A 21,298-nucleotide genomic window follows, 5' to 3' on the forward strand; every position below is an offset into this window, starting at 1 on the left:
ATTCATATGTCTCTCCTGGGGGGGGCTAATGTGTACTTATACTTACTAGCCGGATAGTTAAGAATGGTAAGCAGTGGACATAAGAACTAAAGAATTGGGAAGTAGACACGCGCGCGGCACTTTCAGCGAGAAGCAGGGAGTGGCCATACTGTACAATGTTACGATAGTATTCTTTACTATACTGTGCTACAATTAAAAAAAAATGTTTCCAGGGGGCACACTTAGCGCGACCCGCGCGTCATCCCGCGCCTCGTCCCGCTCAGGCGGCACGGGCGCCACGCTGGACTCCGGATCGTCCCGGCGAGCGTCGCGGCGCGGCGTGCCAGTGTCGGCGTCCCGCGCAGGTGCCGCGCGCACGGCGGCCATCTTGCTAATCTCGCGCCACCTGAAGGCCGTAAGGCGGGACGGCGGCGCGCACGCGCCCAAGTGCGCCGCCAAAGGTGATAACGATGTATGCAGCGCGCCTTCCCATAATGCACGTTCGGTGTGCGGCGGGCGGGTGTGGGTACAACCGGTCTTCGAGTTTGGAGATGTATGATCTCTAGAAATTTGGCAATCAAAGAGTAGGGACTCCTGTCACGGTCGCCATGTAAAAAGATAATGCCAGGGAACCAAATGCAACAGAATGGCGCTAACTGCTACAATTATATTAAGTTTATACGGTTTCTATAGTTTTTTTTAAGAAGGTCACGAGGTTGTGGGGAATAATTTCCCTTCAGCCCAGAATTTAAAGACGGTGACGATTAACTAAAAATACAGAAACAGGTACACTAGCATTAGACCTAGATTAAAAATATCGTCAATTTCTATCTTTAACTGATCTTTCTCTTTCAATGTAAACATATTAATGTTTTGGTATATAGATTTTCAACAAGGTTAACTACAACAAACGGAAATTTGCACCAATTGATTGTCAATTTTCTCCGCATTTCAAAAGAGAAAAGATTTGCTTTGGCGATCAGTTATAAATTATAAACTAAAATTTCAAATGATCAACTGACTGACTCTCGGCTTTCTACACTTATCGCCATCGCACTGTAAAGAATGCCCTAGTTGTGGTGCATGTTATTAAACCAGATCACACCTAAAACTGCCAAATAAAGTATTTAGTCACGGACCAACTTTTATGAGTAGTGTGTACCCTATTGATCATAAGCAATCCAATCATCTATATGTTCTTCTTGTAGTTGGTGTCCTTATAATTCCTGATCACAATCTTCTTTAATTTGTTATACGGTGGAAGAATAATAGGTATGTTGCATTCGTTGGTGAATCACTATAACGTTGACACCACTTTCAATGAAACAGATGTAAAGTAAAATTGGATAATTAAAATACACTGTACTTACTCCCAAATATAGTAAAAATATCAAAAACACTCACTCTAAACTTCAAATCGAGGCAATGACAAAACTTAAAAAACAGACCTGACTAAATTTTACAAATGTTTATCGAAGAATCTATGCTTTGCTCTGTCCCTTCGCGCAAATAAACAAAAGAATAACCTTGTTTCAACTATAACAAAAAATACCAATAATGTTATTACTAGATAAATTCCAGTTAAATAGTTGTTTCGATTACAGAAGTTCGGAGATAGAAATTCGAGAGTCCAGCCACCCATTTCTCGAACGATATTCGACTAATATCATTAGTCTACGAACTGTCAAATCGTATGGGTTGCCATGGCGACACACTAATATTATTAGACTAATATTTTTCGAGAAATGGGCCCCAGCACCCGCCCGCTGGAGTGTCGCATGGGACGTCCCGTTAGTTGTTGCTGATGTTAGCGGCGCGAGTCCCGACGCACACGGTGCTCCAAATATGCCTGTTGACTTTGTCTATCCTTACTCCTTTATCTATGCCTTCCTCTTCTCTCAAACTCTCTTTTGGGTTTTTCTCTTATCCCTTTAACAAAAGGCAGCACACATGCAATCAAAGAAAGGGATTTAGAACGTATTTTCCTCAGCTCGAGAGTCAATATTTTAATCGATATTAAAGCGAATATATCCCAAATATTTCTTCTTAAATTTCAGAACTTCATGAAGTTCCTTCAAGCACTTGGATAGATATCTTCTTTCCTTTCCAATCTCAATGCAGAAGCATTTCTTTTTCTTCGTCTGTAATCAGTAATCCCTGAAATTCCTCTTTCTTCTTCTCAACCATTTACTTAGGTATATTTAGATTCACAAATTGGACTGAGAAATGACCGTCCTCCGACTGACAAATAAATTGCAAATTTGAGTTATTTTATCAGGTTTTTCTACGTTTCAAGAACCATCTACTTATATCACAAGTAAGTACATTTAACTATTAATTATTTGTTACCTGTTATTAATTGTTGTATCTCTTTTATGATCCGAATTTGAACAACAACATTACTGGAATGACTTATATTATACCTCTAGTATCGGTGTATACATGTGTTCTTGATGGTTACATGTTAGCAGATTTCTTCTTCAGAACTTGCCAAAATATTTAAGATCTCTTCAGTTGTGGATAATTATTTTTTCATAAAATATGGTTTCCTCATTTCTTATGTCTTCCAATAGTTAAATTGTCCCTTAATTCCTTAACGGCATATTTGGACCCATCAGTGACGAACCAAACAAAATATCGTACATGTGAGCTTTATTTGTAAGTGTGACGCCATGATTGATGCTTTCTTCGTTAGACATAATGGGGGGCGAAGACAAGTCTTCGGAAATATGGTGTGAGTCGCGACCTGTCGCGCCTTCCCGTGGCGCGAGCAAGATGGCCATGGTCCTTCCTTCTCTCTTTCTACCACACTGTTGTATGACACTGTGCATGTATCACCAACTTAAAGACTACCGTTGAATTTAGCAAGGTCTGGTGGGTAAACGGCAACTACAGAGCAATTGTCCCTATCCTCAACCTCTACTTTATGGATATTGGCATTTGCTCGACGTTTCTTATCTGACCTTGCTGTGATAGATACATTTGCAGTGCCATAAAGAAACGAGGTAAAGTTGACCTTACACTGAAACACATATCTAACCTCACATTGGCTTGTAACTACACAAAAAGGCTAAATTCACAATGACATGAAGCGTAGCATCCTGTTGAAATTATCTGTGTTAAAAAATTTTGCTTTCCATCCGTTTGTTCGGGCTTTATCATGATAAATCGTTTAAATACATTTAGAAGCTAGACACAGACAATTTCACAGTAGAGCTAAGGTAAGCTAAGCCTCAGTTTCACACGCACCTCGCTTCATGCTTTATCAGCAATGTAATTATAAAATATGGCAGTTTACATTCAAAAATATCCAGCTACCTGAATAACCTACAGTTGTAGCAAAATTGTATAGGTTTGAGTGCATACAAACGGATTTTCTCAATCAATCAGACTTGACTTAGTAAATCAGACTTGACTTATTGCATAGACGAAATGTTTAATGTCCTAGTCCCTGTTCCAAAACCCGCCTATTACTGTCAACAAACGGTTTTTACAGTTTGGTGGAAAATATAACCATTAAGTAAAATTTTAAACTGTTTCTTTTTAAATTAATGTTAAAGTTCAAGGAAGATTGCTCACGCTAAGTAGCAAAGTGTTTTCCCTACCTAAAAATTATTGAGGCCTAGGTTTCTCAAAAGTGTGTAATTGTGTGTGTATCAAATGTGCCATATTATAGTTACGCTGCTAAACGTGTATACATGCTTGCTTGCATGCATGCTGGCATTTGGTTGCGATGTTCATGTCACACTGCTGACTTCATGTTGTGTTCTACACCTCATAAAGTATTTAGAACTGTGCTGTTCAAAGTTCAGAGACACCAAAAAGAAATAAAATGAAGTTTCCGTGGCGTTGCCTTTTGCTTACCTCATCACAATCTACTTCAATAAATAGAAACGAACTTCATGCGTGTAGTGTTTGATGCATCGCCACTGGAACTTCCTGGTGAGAACTGCCTAGACTATTTTCAATATAATTATATTAAATTACTAATCGCTAATTTTTGGACTTGATCATGATAGAAATTAACTCGATAATCGAAATGGACTCGATAAACGGTTTGATTGTTATTCATGGTAATTTTGATTGTCTTTATAATCCATTCTGGTTTTCTAAACTAGGTAACAAATTTTAATTAACTATTTTTAGGTAACACGCATATCATGAAAATTTTGATAAATTCGTCCGTCTGTCGCTGATTTAATTCAGAAAATAGTCATTAATTTTATGTATTTTTTAAGCACACAATTCAAGAATTGAGACACAATTTCTAATATTTCAATTTTGATTAGCATTACTCATGATCACAAATAAAAATCTTCAGAAGCTTCTCACTCTTTTTCGAATCTACGCTCAAGGAAAAAAAACTTGGCTTTAACATGTTTATCTCTACACTCAAGCTATGCATCAAACACAGCATCGCATAGCACGCACATACTTCATGAATAATCATTCAAAATCTGACCCTCATTTTTATTATCCAGGTTCCCGACGTCCAAGTATAAGTTCAGTGCAAAGCAGTTCATCCTCTATAAGAAGCTACAGTGCTAGACGTTGGGAGAAAGAGCGAGAACAGAAGGAGAGGAGACAGATGAGCATGCGTCTCGCTCAGTTGCACGACAAAATGAATGCAGGGAGAGAGATACCTAAACACGCGCCCACTCCGTCTCCGCGCTCTCCCAATAACTCTACGGATGGACTGCTGCCATCTGTATGTGAAATTAGAGAAGTATGAATGTTGTTCCTGGTCCTTCCAAATGGCATCAACAGTCTGGCAAACGATGACTTTTGTTAACCCTCACAGAATTTTGCCAAAGTTTATTTAGTTTGACAGAAAAAGTTGATATCATTTTGCCTACCTACTGTTTGTATATATTTAAATGTTTGTGTTTGTCATGTGACCACGTTGCCCCTTATCAAACGTCCCTATTAATAAATCTATAATGCACTTACGACCAGTGAACATTAAAACGTTACATTCAAACTGATATAGGCATTTCGTTTTGGTTATTTTTAATTATGTATATCTTAAACGTATTATAATGATGTTATTCTATATTTTCAGTTGTCAACAAACCCCGATCAACAAATGCAAGGCGTCGAGAACCCGTGCTCGAGCTCGTCGCTTTACTGACAACAGCGTTCTAAATCGGTGCGTCGGTCCCTCGACTCACTGTCATCCGACGGGTCCCCCGCTTACGCCTGGATGTAACAGCGGCTAAAAAAAAATATTTAAACTGCCAGTAACACTGAACGCATCTGAAAGTGATGTGTATGACTTTAGAACGTGAACGCAATTTAGTATTTGGAACGCACCCGAAAATGGAATATAAATTCCAAATTTGAATTAGGAATTGGTTTATACTGGGTGATAAGACTGTTAGTGCTTGTGGGATCTTCAAAATAGTGAATTATAAAGACAAATTGAATTTGTAAGGTTTTGACATTCGATTGCTTGGCTTTTGAGCTAGGCTAGTTAGTATTGCTATATGTGATGCTACAAGGATGTGTTTTGTGTGTAAAATGTACGTCGAAAGATATCTAAAATGTAATCAAATCAATATCAAATTATAAAATTGCTATTATACTAACATGTTCAATTCTAGTCTGTGAATGACAGACGCACTTAATTTCCTTAAGTACATGTTCAATGGCATTAGATTAAACCTGTCAAACTTAGTAGGCCGAAAAAAATATATCTGGCGCAGTAGACTGGTTCTTTCTGCATGACCATTTGTTTAGGGAGTTTACTTTTTAATATGTCCCTGTCAATTCTGTAAAACCATATCGATCGTGTCATAATAGCAATTTTATGGGAAGTATACCGCGTTTATTTGAAAGCCGATTAACGAAACCCAATATTTAAAAGCCAGTTTAAATATAAGGACGAATTGCGTTACAGATGTCTCCTTTCGAAATCCAGCAACAGTAACACGTATCAGACTAAAGAAGAATTTAATACTTATGTTCAACATAGCTTCAACTATTGACGATTGACGATATTGTGTGATGTTTGTTTATTTTGAAATTGAATACGGTCATATTATACTGTGACTAAAAGTGTTCAGAAATGAAGTAATACCAATTAAGGTTTTGAAATGAATCATCTGTAACTTTTTACAATAGTTGTTATACATAGGTATTTAAATCGAAAACTAGATAAATAACAAATCTGAATAGTTTTCTTCTAAGTGCGATGGGGAACTTAGGGTGACGTGGTACAGAATTAAAAAAAATATATTTATTTCCACAGATTTTTTGTAATTACGAGATCAAGATTATTAATAAGTATAAAGTATATCTTGAAATCAATTTGGTGTACAATGTTTCTGTCAGTTCTCAATCGCACACACTTTTGTCCATTCTAACTCAACATATTAATAATAGAACTTTTTCTAGTCTTAACTAGCTAGACTCAATAGCACGATAACCTAGATTTATCCAAATGCCTTACCTCCGCCCGCTCAAGCGAATGTAATTTCAAAATTATATTCAGTTACAAATCTGCACCAAAAACTTTATGACTCCAACAAACATTTTACGAGAAAAAATCGATGGTTATATTTTTGTTTCTTGTTAATCACAGGAATACATTAAAACGTTCTAAATACGTATTATACATACATTGATTGTGATTAGCTTGTCAACCCGCCCTTTCGAACATTATGACAGTTATTTTATGATTTAAAATGCCTCCTCTTACTTCTACGCCTATAAATGTAATAAGTGACCTAGAACCCTAAATCTAGCCTAGACCCCACGAACTTCGACAGTCATCGGCTTAACAAATCCGGCTTCAGTCAAATCTCAATTTATAGCTTTGCCTAAATATATGATAATTATAAGTAAATTAAAGGGCTTATTCAGAATGATTTATCAACGAATTCCTGGTGATATTGCTCAAAGACATTTTTACTTTTGCGATACATATACTTCTGTGGAAGTCATATGGTAAGATCATGATCATGATTATTGACTAGAAAACATCTACGGCGGTGAAATGTGATTGTGAATGGAAATGACTAAAATATTCAAAAGCAATCATGAAATAAAACAGATAAAGGAGGTACCTAAAAAGTATTTTAAATAATAGCAAAAAGGAATGACAGGAAATCATTCGGAGTAAGCTCCTTCGCGATTGGAAGAGTCCTGACACTAACCAATGAGCTTAAAAGACTGAATACGTGGCTATAAAGTACCAATAATTATAATAGATGCTGACAACGCCTCTGACCATCTTATGTCAAAACTTGCATGCTTGCCTGTGGAGCTAACCTTTGTAGTTCATCCCAAACGACCTTGAGCCCATTTCTGAAAAGTGAAAGAACGTTACAAGCGAAAGTCTCTTTCCATCTTGTCATACTAGAAATTGTAACTTGTAGCTTCCAGAAATGGGCCCATTGATACGAATTGAATGGGAACGAATGAACTTATGGGAACAGAAAAAATTCTGAGGATTATGAATATTGTATTTCTGTTTTTTTTTACCAGAAATCCGTTAAAGGTCAAGTGGGATGCGACTTTGACAGGATTTTGTAACCAGTGTGCAGTGTATTGAAACTGTATAGTATATATATAAGTTGGTGCAGAGGCCCAATGCTACCAACACAGCAAATGGTGAGAGGGTTCTTCCGATCGTTTCGATGTAAACCTGGTTAAGGATCGCTCATGAGCTCTGGAGATTAAGGAATGATAAAACATCACATAACTAATGCAGTGTTATTGTAACAGACGGTAGATGGACGAATTTCGCGGAGCTGATGTGCGGAGTAGTTGACACCTAAGGAGAATGATTTGATAACTCGTTATATTACTTGGAATGTGCTTCGAACAAAAATCAGGTGTTCTGTAAACTTACCTCGCTTTTGAATGCCAAGGTATAGGAGGTAAGGGACTATCCAAGTATGGTTTTGAACATCTTTCTACTACCTACCCGACTGCATTTTTCTTACAAAGATAATTTATTAGAAAGCGTCTCTATTTAATGGTCTATCAAATCATTCTCTCGAAAGTGCCTCATTTCAATCTAAGAACAAAATGTCTGTACTCTCTCTGAGAATTAGAATGACATGAGGTGTTTGGTGTTTATAAACACACATGATTGTCCATTATACAATGGAATGATGACATTCGACGCATATGTATCTGTGGAAATTAACTCATTAAATGACTTCCTATATTGGTAATTTGTGATGTGCATTTTGGTGTCAGACAGATGTATGTACAGTGAACAGTCTGACCAAAAAAAAACTGAAATTAAAAAGCGGCAACATCGTAGTGTCGTCCTATTTTCTTACGCATGATGATAGAAAGGGATGACACTATAAATGTTGCCACTTTTTAATACTGTTTTTGGTCAGACTGTAACTGTGCACCAATTTATGTAGTATGTGGTAGTTGATATACGAAAGCATTTATGCCCAAACTAAAACGGCGACCTTCGAAAATACGAGTGTGCAACATATTATTGTATGTGACTGTATTACGCTGCCACCAAAATGATCCGAGATTAAACTTGTACTTATATGACTTTTTCTTAAACGATCTTTATCCTTAACTTTTGATACCTTTTATGATCCTAAGCTATATTTATCGTTAAAGGGTAACGTGGGTTAAGTCGGGTAACTGCGTAAAAACAGTTATTGTGAATTATTTATAAGTTTGGGAAGGATGTGAGAAAAAAGGATATTTGTAAATATAATGGACTTTCATGAAACCAAATCTACATAATATGTTAAATAATTATTATGTCAGAAGATATGCAACAATAAATTCGTCTACGTACAAACGTACAACCATAACCACTGATCTGTTTTACAAAGATTGATAAAACAAAAATATAAATAAGAACAATTTGTTTTGATGTCAAAAACATTACAAAATAACGACGACACTTGGATACGAGTAAAAAAATAATATTGATTAAACTTATAACCTTGTTTTGACTTGTGTTGAGCCCATCATGAAGGTAAAATTCCCTATAAATAGTCAACTACTAGTCTTTTAAAATCTTAGTATCAAGTTAAGGTAAGATAAATCAGCCTATTTTACATAATATTGTCTTCGGTTACCGCGATAGTTACTCATGAAATAAAACTATGGAAACGGATTAAATCGCGTATAATGAATTTACAATTCATCCCGACGTTTCGAACACTTTACAGCATTCGTGGTCAACGGGTGACACCCGAATTGTAAATTCATTATACGCGATTTTAATCCGTTTCCATAGTTTTATTTCAACCTAGTTTGTTTTTTTTTTAGGAAAACTTTGCGTAGTGTAAACGCGTAAATATTGCGAGTGAAATCAAAACATTTCAGATTTATACACCATGGGTTTTGCCCTACTGACGTCCTTATCCTATTTCTAAAAATAATCTTCTGACGCGACAACTAACTCTCATGTTTATTTTTATATAAAAAATAAAAATAGCATTGTCGTTGGAATCGTTGGTTGGGAAACTTATTTTAATCAAATATTTCTAGGAACTCGTTTTCTTTGTATAATTTTGGTAAGTACTTAATGCAAAAATCTATTCAAAATATAAGAATTTAATGTGCCTACTACAAAAGTTGAAAATTTCATTCTTATAATATAATGTATTATAAAAAGCTTTCCAGCGAATATATTATATTTTTTAAGTACTGTAGGTATATTTATAGTTATCATTTCTTGCAACCATGGTTATATATATGTCAGGCATTACAGTATGTTAAGTGAAACAGATGAGATGATATTAATAATTACCATTACCTATTAGGTACATGATGTTTTTAAGATGTTGCAAATCTTCTGCATTGTAAATTAAATTTATACTAAGTCGGTTTGCATGAAATGTGGCTTAGGCCAGGCCTTATAGTTCAGGTACCCTGGACGTGCGAGCGAGATAGATAGTATCATGGACTCATTTTGTACTCGTTAACGTAATGTATATAGTTATTTAAGGATAGGTATTACACAATAGGAAAATTAACTGGTGTTGAGATTCGATGGAAATTTGTATGCTTGTAGGTACTTAAAAGTAGTAGGGTACCCCCGTTACCAGCCCGGGTCTGGGGCCTGCTCCCAGGACCCCACCACCGCCCATCCATGGTCTTACTGAACCTAAAAAAAAAAAAAAAAAAAAAAAAAAAAAAAAAAAAAAAAACTAATAGCCCCCCATTTAGATTCATTGCGCTGGGTCTCGACGCTCTCAGAAGCCTCCTTCTAGTATTTACAGAATACGTTCTTTACACAATAAACCTTGTGCACGACGGTCACAAAAGGATTACCGACCCTTTCTATTGTTCGATCTGGACTCGGCGCTAGACCATTGTTACCCTACCCAGCTACCTGGCAGTGTCATGCACACCTTTTCCTTGTGTCTCATACTGATAGGTATTTTATAATTAATTTTTAGTATAACTTTGTAATCATAATGGATTGCGATTCTAACCTAACCTAACCTAATTAAAATACCTAACTTTTCCATTCGTAACCTAACCAAATTTAATTAAAACCTACTCTTAGTTAACCTAAGTAGTCTAGACTTACCTTTATGAAACCTAACTGAGTTTCACCTACTTTTACTTTTATTTCTATAAATGTAGGTATTTATGAAATGTATTATAATTACGTTTTAACTTAAGAACTTCTGAGTTACATTTAAGTTTATCCAAATACCTAAACTTAACGATCCTATCTAGCGTATCTTTCTTTTTCTCGAATATTTATGATATCTTATACCTATTTCTATCATACTTCTCTTTGTTGTATTACCAAATTTGTACATATGATTAATAAGTCAATTTTTTGATTACGTCTTAATAAAAGTTAATTTCCCATCTTATCAAACTTTTTTTTTACATATATTTCAATGTTTTGTATCTGAATAAACCTCGGTAATTTTGTGAAGTTGCGTTTTTGCTTAATTGCTTTATTTATTGTACCTTCTTTGAATAATTTACTTACCTATTCTTATTTTCTATGACTTGTGTATTGTTTAAGAGAATGCATACTTTCAATAAACTTGTTACGACGTGAGAAACTGAGAACCGGTTAAAACATGTTTAAGGCTAATTCTATGTGAATAAAAATGTCTTTTGTGCATTTTTAAAGATAATATATATTTATTGTTTCCGTTTATTTGAATAATTCGGGTTTTGGGTAAAGAGATCCTTCGACGAACATGTCAAGGCATGATACTTTCTATTCATATTTAACAAAGAGCATTAACTGGTGTAAACATGTTTTAGACTAACGCACCGGTAATTCTTGTGACTTGAATTTATTATTGTAACAACTTAGTTGCTTTATTATAGATGTTTATTGTATTGTAAAATGACAAAAAGTTTATTGTTTGCGTTCAGGTATAAGATGAACTGGTTGAAACAAGATTTATGGTACGTTCCCCTGCTCTCTACCATATTACGAGTATAAAAGCCAAAGACAGTCGAGGCTGAATAAGTATTCCTGTAGAGGCAGCCTTCTGTACCAGAGCTCCTTGTATCTAGTGTGGTATATAGAGAAGTGGAGTGTGCGTTCAAAAGTGAAGTGTTTATAGACAGATCCAACAATGGACGTGAGTATGTTTTTCTTTTTAAATTACTGTAACCCATATTGCCTTTTTATAATATTGTTTCGTCTAGTGTTCTTTGTATTTAATTAATAGAATTGTTAATAGTGTTTAAAATATTGTCTTTCATTGTTTCAGTTCTCTGAAAATACTTTCAAGAACTATTACTACCCGGAAAATCAGGGTGATTCAACCGATGAGGAAGGTACAGCTGGTTTCAAAGTTAAGCAAGCCCTCGCAAAGAAACGTCCTGGAAATAATATTGACAGCTTCTTTGAACGACCTAAAAAGCAGTGTAAAACCTTGAAACGGTCTTCGAATGTAAGCAAAAGTTCGCCAGAAGGCGTGGCTAATTTATCATCTGGACAAGATGATGGGGCGTATTCATCTCACTTAATTAAAATAGAGATATATGATATGCAAACAATCAAAAACATCCCATCCACGGAACACTGGAAGCACGCGGACGTCAGACTGAAGTATTTTGCGTTGGAAGACGACTTGGAATTACAAAATACGCGAAATATTGTATATAATATTACAAAACAATTAGCTTCTAAGGACACATGTGTAAAATATTTTATAGATAATAAGAAACAGTGATAAATATAATTTTTAACGATAGCAGTAGGATAGTGTTAAAGTGTTTCACATTTCTTATCTTTCCTTTTTATGATTTAAGTAAATTTCCTTGTAAGATATTCTTTTGCATTGTTTCACATTAAAAATGACGAAAAGTGTTAAGTCGGTCCACTACATTTGTTAATATGTAATAACCCTCTTTGTTTTATAAAATGTATACTCTTTATTGAATTACTTAACGCAGAAACTCAATGTAGGGAGGCGGCTTCGTTTGACAATGGATTCTCTGAACTGTGATGTTTATGATGCGGAACTTATAAGACTCTGTGAAGTAATCGAACTAGATGAAGAGTTATATGAAGCCGCCCGACTTGTGAGCCAATGTCACGGAGAGACGTAAGTTATTTCCACTTAAAATATTCATGTTCCTGCATGTTCAAACCATTTAACGAATACCTGCTTCATGTTGAGTTTTAACTTGTTATGACCGGATCTTGTTTCTACTTGTAGCGATTATTCCATTACCTGCTGAACAATAGGATAGTTTTTTAACGAGGCGATACTTGATCTTATTGTTACGTTGATGGTGAGGTGGGAGAGCCCACATATATAAACGGGGTATCTGAGATTGTTATCATTCAGTGTTTTACCACCGTGCTTCAATAATTGTAATACTTATTTGTGACGTTCATTTCCAAAATGGTTTTTACTTACTATCATATTGGTCCCACTTTACCTCGTGACAAGATTGCACAATTAAGTAAAGAATTTATTTTAAAATGTTTCCATAACAGTATAAGGCTCTGGTACACAGAAAATAAGTTACCTTCTACATTAGTGGAAGATTTTGATATTAAACCATACTTTACACCATGTAGTGGTCATTATATCAACGATTCCAAGAAGAAAACTGTATCTGAAGATGTAATTGACGGTGTTTTAATGATGCAAGCCTATTGTCAGCAGTGTCGAAAAGATTTGAGTTAGTATAAATGAAGTAACATTTAAATATTTTTAATTATATCTCGCATCAGAGTATTTATAAATGTATATGTTTTCGTTGTTTTAGATCTTCTCAAATAGGAGGTGGATTGAAAAGGTCGGCTACAGTTTTAGAGACAGAAGAAGAAGTATCTGTTAAGAAAAGTCGCCTAGCTGTTGAGCCTACATCATCAACGTCATCTAAACCAACCCCTTCTGTCATTGTAAGTACAAATAATAATGCTGAAATTGAATGTTCTGTATGTAAAAAGTTAGTGTCTAAAAGATATTTTAAAAATCATTTAAACAGTAATCTTCATAAAAATAATGTTATAAGATCTGACTTAGAATGGATTGATGTTCAATTAATTGAGAATGCGTTTAAGAATAGGGTGGCCACTTATAGAATACTACTTAATGAAAAAGTTTACCAACCTTTTACACCTGAAACTATTTTACAAAAGAATAGAGATAAAATCTTTGCATTATTGGATCGTTCCCTTAGTAATCATTTTGCATTGAAAGTTAACTTTATTCTAAATGCCGATTTTACACAAGAGAGCAAACAAATCAATAATACTTTTGATTTCCAATTATGTAACAATATTATTGATACTAGTAGCGACAAGGATGAAATTTTCGAGTCCGTGATTAAGGATATATTAACAAAATTATCTAACTTTGAAAGAAAAGACAGTGGGTGGGGTTTAGTAAAATTTAACTATCTAGATGTTAATGTTAACAAATTTAATCCGTTGCGCGGTTCTTCTTATATTGAGTTACCACGAGATATTCAAAATAAAAAAGCAGTTATTAATGTAAAAAATAGTGATCAAGAATGTTTTAGATGGGCAGTATTGTCAGGATTATACCCCCCAACAAACCATCGTTCAAACTGTACTAAATCGTATATTGTTCATAAAAATAAATTGAATTTTAGAGATTTAACTTTTCCAATAAAATTGGGGGATATTCCAAAATTTGAAAATAATAATAATATGAGCATAAACGTTTTTGGAATTGAATACAATTCTCAAAATAAAAAACATGATATAGTAGGACCATTGCATTTAACAAAGTGTAGAAAAGATATCCATTTGAACTTATTGTATATATCCAAAAATAGTAACGGACATTATTGCTTTATCAAAAACTTATCTAGATTAGTATCTAAGCAATTATCAAATACACAGCATGCTGTTCATATTTGCGATGGATGCTTATCCAACTTCACAACTCACGAAAATTTAATGAAACATCAAAAAAACGATTGTTTCCATGTTTGCACACATTTACCTTCAGAACAAGATAAAAAGAAAAACTGGTTCAATGAAAACGTTCCCACCAATGAAGTTACCTTCGATAATTACGAACGTAAATTAAGGGTGCCTTTTGTTGTTTATGCTGATTTTGAAGCCTTTTTAAACCCAATAGCAACACAGTCAAATAACCCTACAACATCTTCTACTACAAATATTCAAAAACATGAGGTATATAGTTTTGGATATTATATTAAGTGTTCTTATAATGATAAATTGTCTGTGTATAGAACATACAAAGGTAAAGATTGCACCCAGGTATTTATGAAGTACATAGAAAAAGATTTAAAAAGCATTTGTAAGAGGAATACTTTCGGAAAAACTCCATTGCCTTTATCCATTGAAAATAATAAACATATTGCTCAGAGTAGGACATGTTACATTTGTGATAGAAATTTAAATAGTGATTCTATCATTTCCTACAATTTCCATACTGGTCTTTACGAAGGCGTAGCACATACATTTTGTTCTGAAAAATACAAAGCACCTCAATTTATACCTGTATTTTTTCATAATTTGAGTAACTATGATAGTCATTTCATAGTACATGGACTTGGTTTGGTGGAAGGGGACATTGAATTGATTCCACAGAACAAAGAAAAATACATTTCATTTTCTAAGAAGTTACAAATAAATAATCGCACAATCAAATTGAGGTTTGTAGATTCACTTAAATTTATGCCCAGCAGTCTTGATAAACTAGCAAAAAACTTGTTTCCTAAACAATTTCATGAATTAAAATTGAATTTCACTTGTGAGGACGATTTTAAACGCTTATTACGAAAGGGTGTGTATCCGTATGAATACATGACATCATACGATTCTTTAAAGTTAACTGATCTTCCCTCTAAAGACAATTTTTTTAGTTCTTTGACTGATAGTCACATCTCAGAAGATGATTATAATCATGAAAAAGATGTTTGGTCCCATTTTCGTTGCAAAAATATGGGCGATTACTCCGATTTATACCTAAAAACAGATGTTTTGTTACTGGCTGACGTATTTGAAAATTTTAGAAACCTTTGTCTTAAGACGTATGGTTTAGATCCCGCTCATTATTATACTGCTCCAGGATTAAGTTGGGATGCAATGTTATTTACTACAAAAATAAAATTAGAACTCCTAACTGATATAGATAAAATATCATTCATTGCAAAAAATATTCGAGGTGGCATATCGCAATGTAGTAACAGATATGCGAAAGCTAATAATAAATTTATGGGTGATTTTGATTCAAACATACCATCGTCCTATCTTATGTATTTTGATGCAAACAACCTTTACGGATGGGCTATGTCTCAATGTCTCCCTACAGGTAAATTTGAATGGGTTCATGTAGATACAGACTTCAATATAGCCGATGACGCTGATCATGGTTTCATATTAGAAGTTGACCTCGAATACCCTAACGAAATTCATGACTCACATTCAGATTTACCATTCTGTCCTGAAAACGTTTGTTTGGGTAATTGTAAAGAAAAAAAACTGATTCCTAATTTAAATAGAAAAACTAATTATGTAATTCATTATCGAAATCTAAAACAGTGTTTGAAGAATGGTTTGGTATTAAGTAAAATACATCGCATTCTTAAATTTCAGCAGTCTATGTGGTTAAAAAGTTACATAGATTTAAATACCCACATGAGATCGCTGGCATCATCTGATTTTGAAAAAGATTTTTTTAAACTAATGAACAATTCAGTGTTCGGTAAGACTATGGAAAATGTTGCAAAACGTGTAAACGTCAAATTATTAAATCACTGGGAAAATCGAGGGAAATCGCAAGGGGTTCAGTCTTTGATAGCTAGACCTGAGTTCCACAGTCTATCCATATTCTCAGAGAATTTAGTAGCTGTTCAATTGAAAAAAACTAAAGTCTTTTATAATAAACCGATTTATTTGGGGTTTTGTGTATTAGATATATCAAAAACTTTAATGTATGACTTTCACTACAACTACATGAAAATCAAATATCCTAACAAACTCAAACTTCTTTATACAGATACGGATAGTTTAATTTATCAAATTTTCACTGAAAATTTTTATGCAGATATAAAAAAAGATCTTAATTTCTATTTTGATACATCTGACTATCCTCCTATCAATAAATATAATTTCCCACTTATAAATAAAAAGCAATTAGGATTTTTCAAAGATGAAAATAATGGTAGAATTTTAAAAGAGTTCGTTGGTCTAAAATCTAAAATGTATGCCTTAGATGTTGAAAAATATGATGAGAATGATGACAAAAAAGGTAAATATGGTGTTTTATCAAAAGCTAAAGGAGTCAATGTATGTGTTACAAAGAAATTTACTCTAAATAATTTCAAAACATGTTTATTTAACAAAAATGTGCAACGTGCTCAAATGCTAAGATTTAAATCTATAAAACATGTAATATTCACTCAAAAAATTAATAAAATATCATTATCTCATGATGATACAAAACGTTACTTATTAGAAAACACTTGTGACACCCTTGCGTGGGGACATTGTAAAATAAAAAAATAATTTAAATTTTGTCATGTAAATGACAGAACATTCAAATTCGAATTATTGTTTGTAATATATATTTTGTATGTAAATTTGAATAGTTAACTTAAATTTAATTGTAAATTATATTTTAATTAATTGTTTAATTTAACATTTATTCGTGTTTTGGCATAAGAATATTGTAAACATAGATTTATTGTTTTTTATGTTTAAATTTAAATTGGTGGTTGGGTATATAAAATGTAACAATAGATTATAAAGAAAAGTGTTAATATCAGAATAAATATACATATTTTTTATCAGTTTTTTTTTTTACTCTACTTTAGTTTAAATAGTAATATGTTTATTGAATAGCACCATTTAATGTCTATCCGCATTCATATCAACACTGTTAAACATATTACAGCATTCAAAGATGATTCATTTTTATCATCCTTTCACTACCATTGTCGCAGGTCCCAGTGGGTGTGGCAAAACTCAATTTGTTACAAATTTTTTGAATAATACTAAAGAGATATGTAACATAGAATTTGATGAAATTATTTGGTGTTATGATGAAATGCAACCTCTTTATAATCTAGAAAATGTAAATTATAGTCAAGGAATACCAGATTTTTCAACTTTCGATGGGAAAAAACCTAAACTTCTAATAATAGATGATTTAATGAGAGAATCAGATGGACGAGTTGTTGATATTTTTACTAAAGGAAGTCATCATAGAAATTTAAGTGTTTTTTATATAACACAAAACATATTTCATCAAGGAAGAGGTCAACGTGATATTTCACTGAACACAAGCTACATTGTATTTTTTAAGAACCCTAGAGATAAAACTCAAATACGATACCTGTCACGACAAGTTTGTCCTGAAAACTCAAAATTCGTGGATGAAGCCTACAAAGATGCTACAAAGGATGCTCATGGTTACCTTATGATTGATCTGAAACAAAATACAAATGACATATGTCGTTTTAAAACAAAAATATTTCCATTTGATGGACATTGCACAGTGTATGTACCCAAAAAAGGATTTAAATATGATAAAAATCAACAAATTTTAGTCAGTTCTACATGATGCATGCAAGAGTAAACACATATAAACATTTATTAGAAGCATTGCACTTGCTTAAACCCAAATATCGTACTGCATTACTTAAATCTTGTGATGATGAAGAGATCAACATTATATGCGAGTGCATTTATAACGTTCTGAATGGGAAAATTCCTTTAGAAAAAAAGGAAAAAACAAAGTTAAAAAAGTACAAAGACATATTAAGGAAATTAGTTTCAAAAGGTAAACATAAATTAAGAAAAACGGTTATAATTCAAAAAGGAGGTGCCTTTTTACCTATTATTTTAGGAGCAGTTCTAAGTGCCTTAGTTAACTCTTTATCATAAATAAACAAAATGGAAAACACGAAAAAAATGTTATTAGTTGAATCGGACTTTATTGAAAAGTTGAAACGCAATGAGAACCCTCCTGAAAATTCCTCATCTCGGCTAGATGAAGAGATGCAAAAAATTCTCAAAAGTAAAATGAACGATCGTGAAAAATGGATGCTTTATTCTCAAGCATTGCAGCGGTTTCTACATTTTATTGAAACAGATCGAAAACCGTTTAAGATACCTATAGTAATGGAGGGGTTCGATCAATTCAACAAAGAAAGTAATGATATCATAAATTCAAAGATACCCAAAAAGGAGGAGACAGAATATAAGGAATCAGCGAAAGGTGATGTAACTGAGATAGCTGCACCATCTTTGTTTAACACGACACCTGGTGAAATAAATCAAGAATCAATGCCGATCAGTCCATCAAAAATAATAGAGATATTACCTAAATCTTATGAAAAAAAAGCTAGAACGCTATTAGATTACATTGTTTTAAGTAAACCTAAAATTTGGTGGAAGCAGACTGGTGAAGTTGTTATAAACAACCAGACTATTCAAAATAGCAATATTACTGATTTGGTGAGCGACACGGTTAGATGTCTTAAACGTCCTAAACCAATTGGCTGGGAAGTGTTTGCTTTACTTTTAAAAGATATCAAAGTTCCTAAGTCATGCATAGGTAATCCTACAAATTTAGCATTTATTAATGACACTCCTTTGATTGAGCCCTTTACCCCCTCTACTTCTATAAGAACACGAGCCTCGTTAGATAAAGAAAACAACACATCTACTCCTCTTACTACACGAGTACAAAAATCATCTGCAAAAACTATAAATTGGGAAAGATGGACTCCTTATTAGATATTAACAGAATCTACTATGATATCTCTCATCCCGCTGGTTATAGCAGTTTAAATAATTTAACAAAGGAAATGAAAGGTCAAATGAATAAAGAAGATGTAAAAAAATGGTTACAATCTCAAGACACGTATACACTACATAAACCTGTTCATAGGCGGTTTACTAGAAATAGATACATTCTATCTAACTTTAATGAACTTTGGCAAGCTGATTTGAGTGACATGAGTACATATAGTCAATTTAATGATGGTTACAAATATATTCTTTGTGTTATCGATGTATTCAGTAAATATGCTTTTGCAAGAGCCATGAAGAAGAAGGATTCAGCAACAGTTAAACATTGTTTTGAAAGCATATTTACTGAAGCCAACTCAGTTCCTCGTCATATCCAATCTGATAAAGGTACGGAATTCGTTTCAAAGGTGGTAAGAGATTATTTCAAAAGTAAAAATATTAATTATTATACCACTAATAACCCTGATATTAAAGCAAGTATAGTAGAAAGGTTCCAGAGAACTCTTAAAACGAAAATGTGGCGTTACTTCACTCATAAGAATACATATAATTACATAAATGTTCTACAAGATCTTCTTTATTCTTACAACCACAGCTATCATTCAAGCATAAAAATGTGTCCAGTTGATGTTAACTCTAATAATATTATGACTGTTTGGTGTAATTTATATGATCGCAATACAGATAGACAAATCTCACCAGAAACTGCAAAACTAAACGTAGGAGATCATGTTAGAATCACTAAATACAAACATATATTTCAAAAAGGTTACGAAAGTAATTGGAGTGATGAAATATTTATAATTAATTCAATTATTAAAAGATCTCCTCGGATTGTTTATACACTAAGGGATTTGGAAGGCGAACGCATAATTGGGACGTTTTATTCAAAAGAAATACAAAAAGTAACTTACCTCCCCTCCAACGAGTATAAAATTGATAAAATATTACGTTCACGTCGAGTTGCTGGCAGAAAGGAAATACTAGTGAAGTGGCAAGGTTATCCTAATAAATTTAATTCTTGGATACCTGAATCAAGCTTAAAGAAAATATGAGTGATAATAGCTTTTATTTAACTTTGTTAAGTAATAGTTCATCCGATTATTACACAGATAATACGACTGCACATTTTTTAACAAAATTACCAAAGACCATTAAATTGGATGGAGAATGGGTAGTTGGTTTGGTGGAATTTCAATACCCTTGTTCTATGTATAATGTACAAGAGCATGAAAACATAATTTATATAAAGAAAAAAGTGTTTTCGCCTGCTGACAAGACTTCAAAAATTGTGGATATAAAAGCTCATATACCAGCCACTACTTACGATAATATAGATCACTTTCTTCAAGCGTTTAATGAAAACCCTCAGTTAAAAAATAATGTTAAATTTCGTTATGATGAACTAACAAAAATGATAGGAGTAACAACATCAAATAAAGATATCACTTCTATCATAACAACTCCAATACTAAGTCTTCAAATGGGATTTAAACCAAGAACAAATTTGAAACAAATCACATTGGGAAAAAACCCAGCAAATTTATATTTAGGTTTACCATCTCAAATATTTGTTTATACAGATATCATTCATCCACAAGTAGTTGGAGATGTTATAACATCGTTACTTAGAATAATACCTTTAGATCCAACTAAGTTCATTTATGGAGCTTATAAAACACATATTTTCTCACCTGCTCACTATGTACCAGTTTTACGAAGAGAGTTTGATACAATTGAAATAGATATAAGAACAACAACCGGTGTCAGAGTACCATTTCAATTTGGGTCTTCTTGCGTGAAACTACACTTTCAACGTGTAAAATGATGTATAACAGATCATCAACCTCTTGTCCTTACGAACATTATTATTCACACCAAGCCGGCTCTGGTGTAGGAATTGTCTATAAGGGAGTTCCATATCAAAGAGGACATGGTATAGGCAGTTTTTTGGGAGGACTATTTAGATCCGTACTCCCTTTATTATCTAGTGATTTAAGAACCATTGGAAAAGAAACTTTAGGAGCAGGAGTTGGACTCTTATCTGATATGGTAAATGCTCGCCCTATAGACAGTTCCATACGATCACGATTCAAGGAAGCAAGTGCAAACCTGAAAAGAAAG

The 21,298-nt window shown here is 33.5% G+C and overlaps 1 protein-coding gene across 1 annotated transcript; it reads left to right on the forward strand.

Moving 5' to 3' along the window:
- The first annotated feature begins 202 nt into the window (after nt 1-202).
- Nucleotides 203-5,848, forward strand: LOC125242012. Its single transcript, XM_048150712.1, has 3 exons — nt 203-440; nt 4,461-4,705; nt 5,042-5,848. Exons 1-3 carry the CDS (start codon nt 203-205, stop codon nt 5,108-5,110), a joined length of 552 nt encoding a protein of 183 aa, XP_048006669.1. The 3' UTR covers nt 5,111-5,848.
- Nucleotides 5,849-21,298: the final 15,450 nt, after the last annotated feature.

Source organism: Leguminivora glycinivorella, unplaced genomic scaffold (genome assembly GCF_023078275.1).
Source record: "Leguminivora glycinivorella isolate SPB_JAAS2020 unplaced genomic scaffold, LegGlyc_1.1 Scaffold3, whole genome shotgun sequence".
NCBI lineage: Eukaryota > Metazoa > Arthropoda > Insecta > Lepidoptera > Tortricidae > Leguminivora > Leguminivora glycinivorella.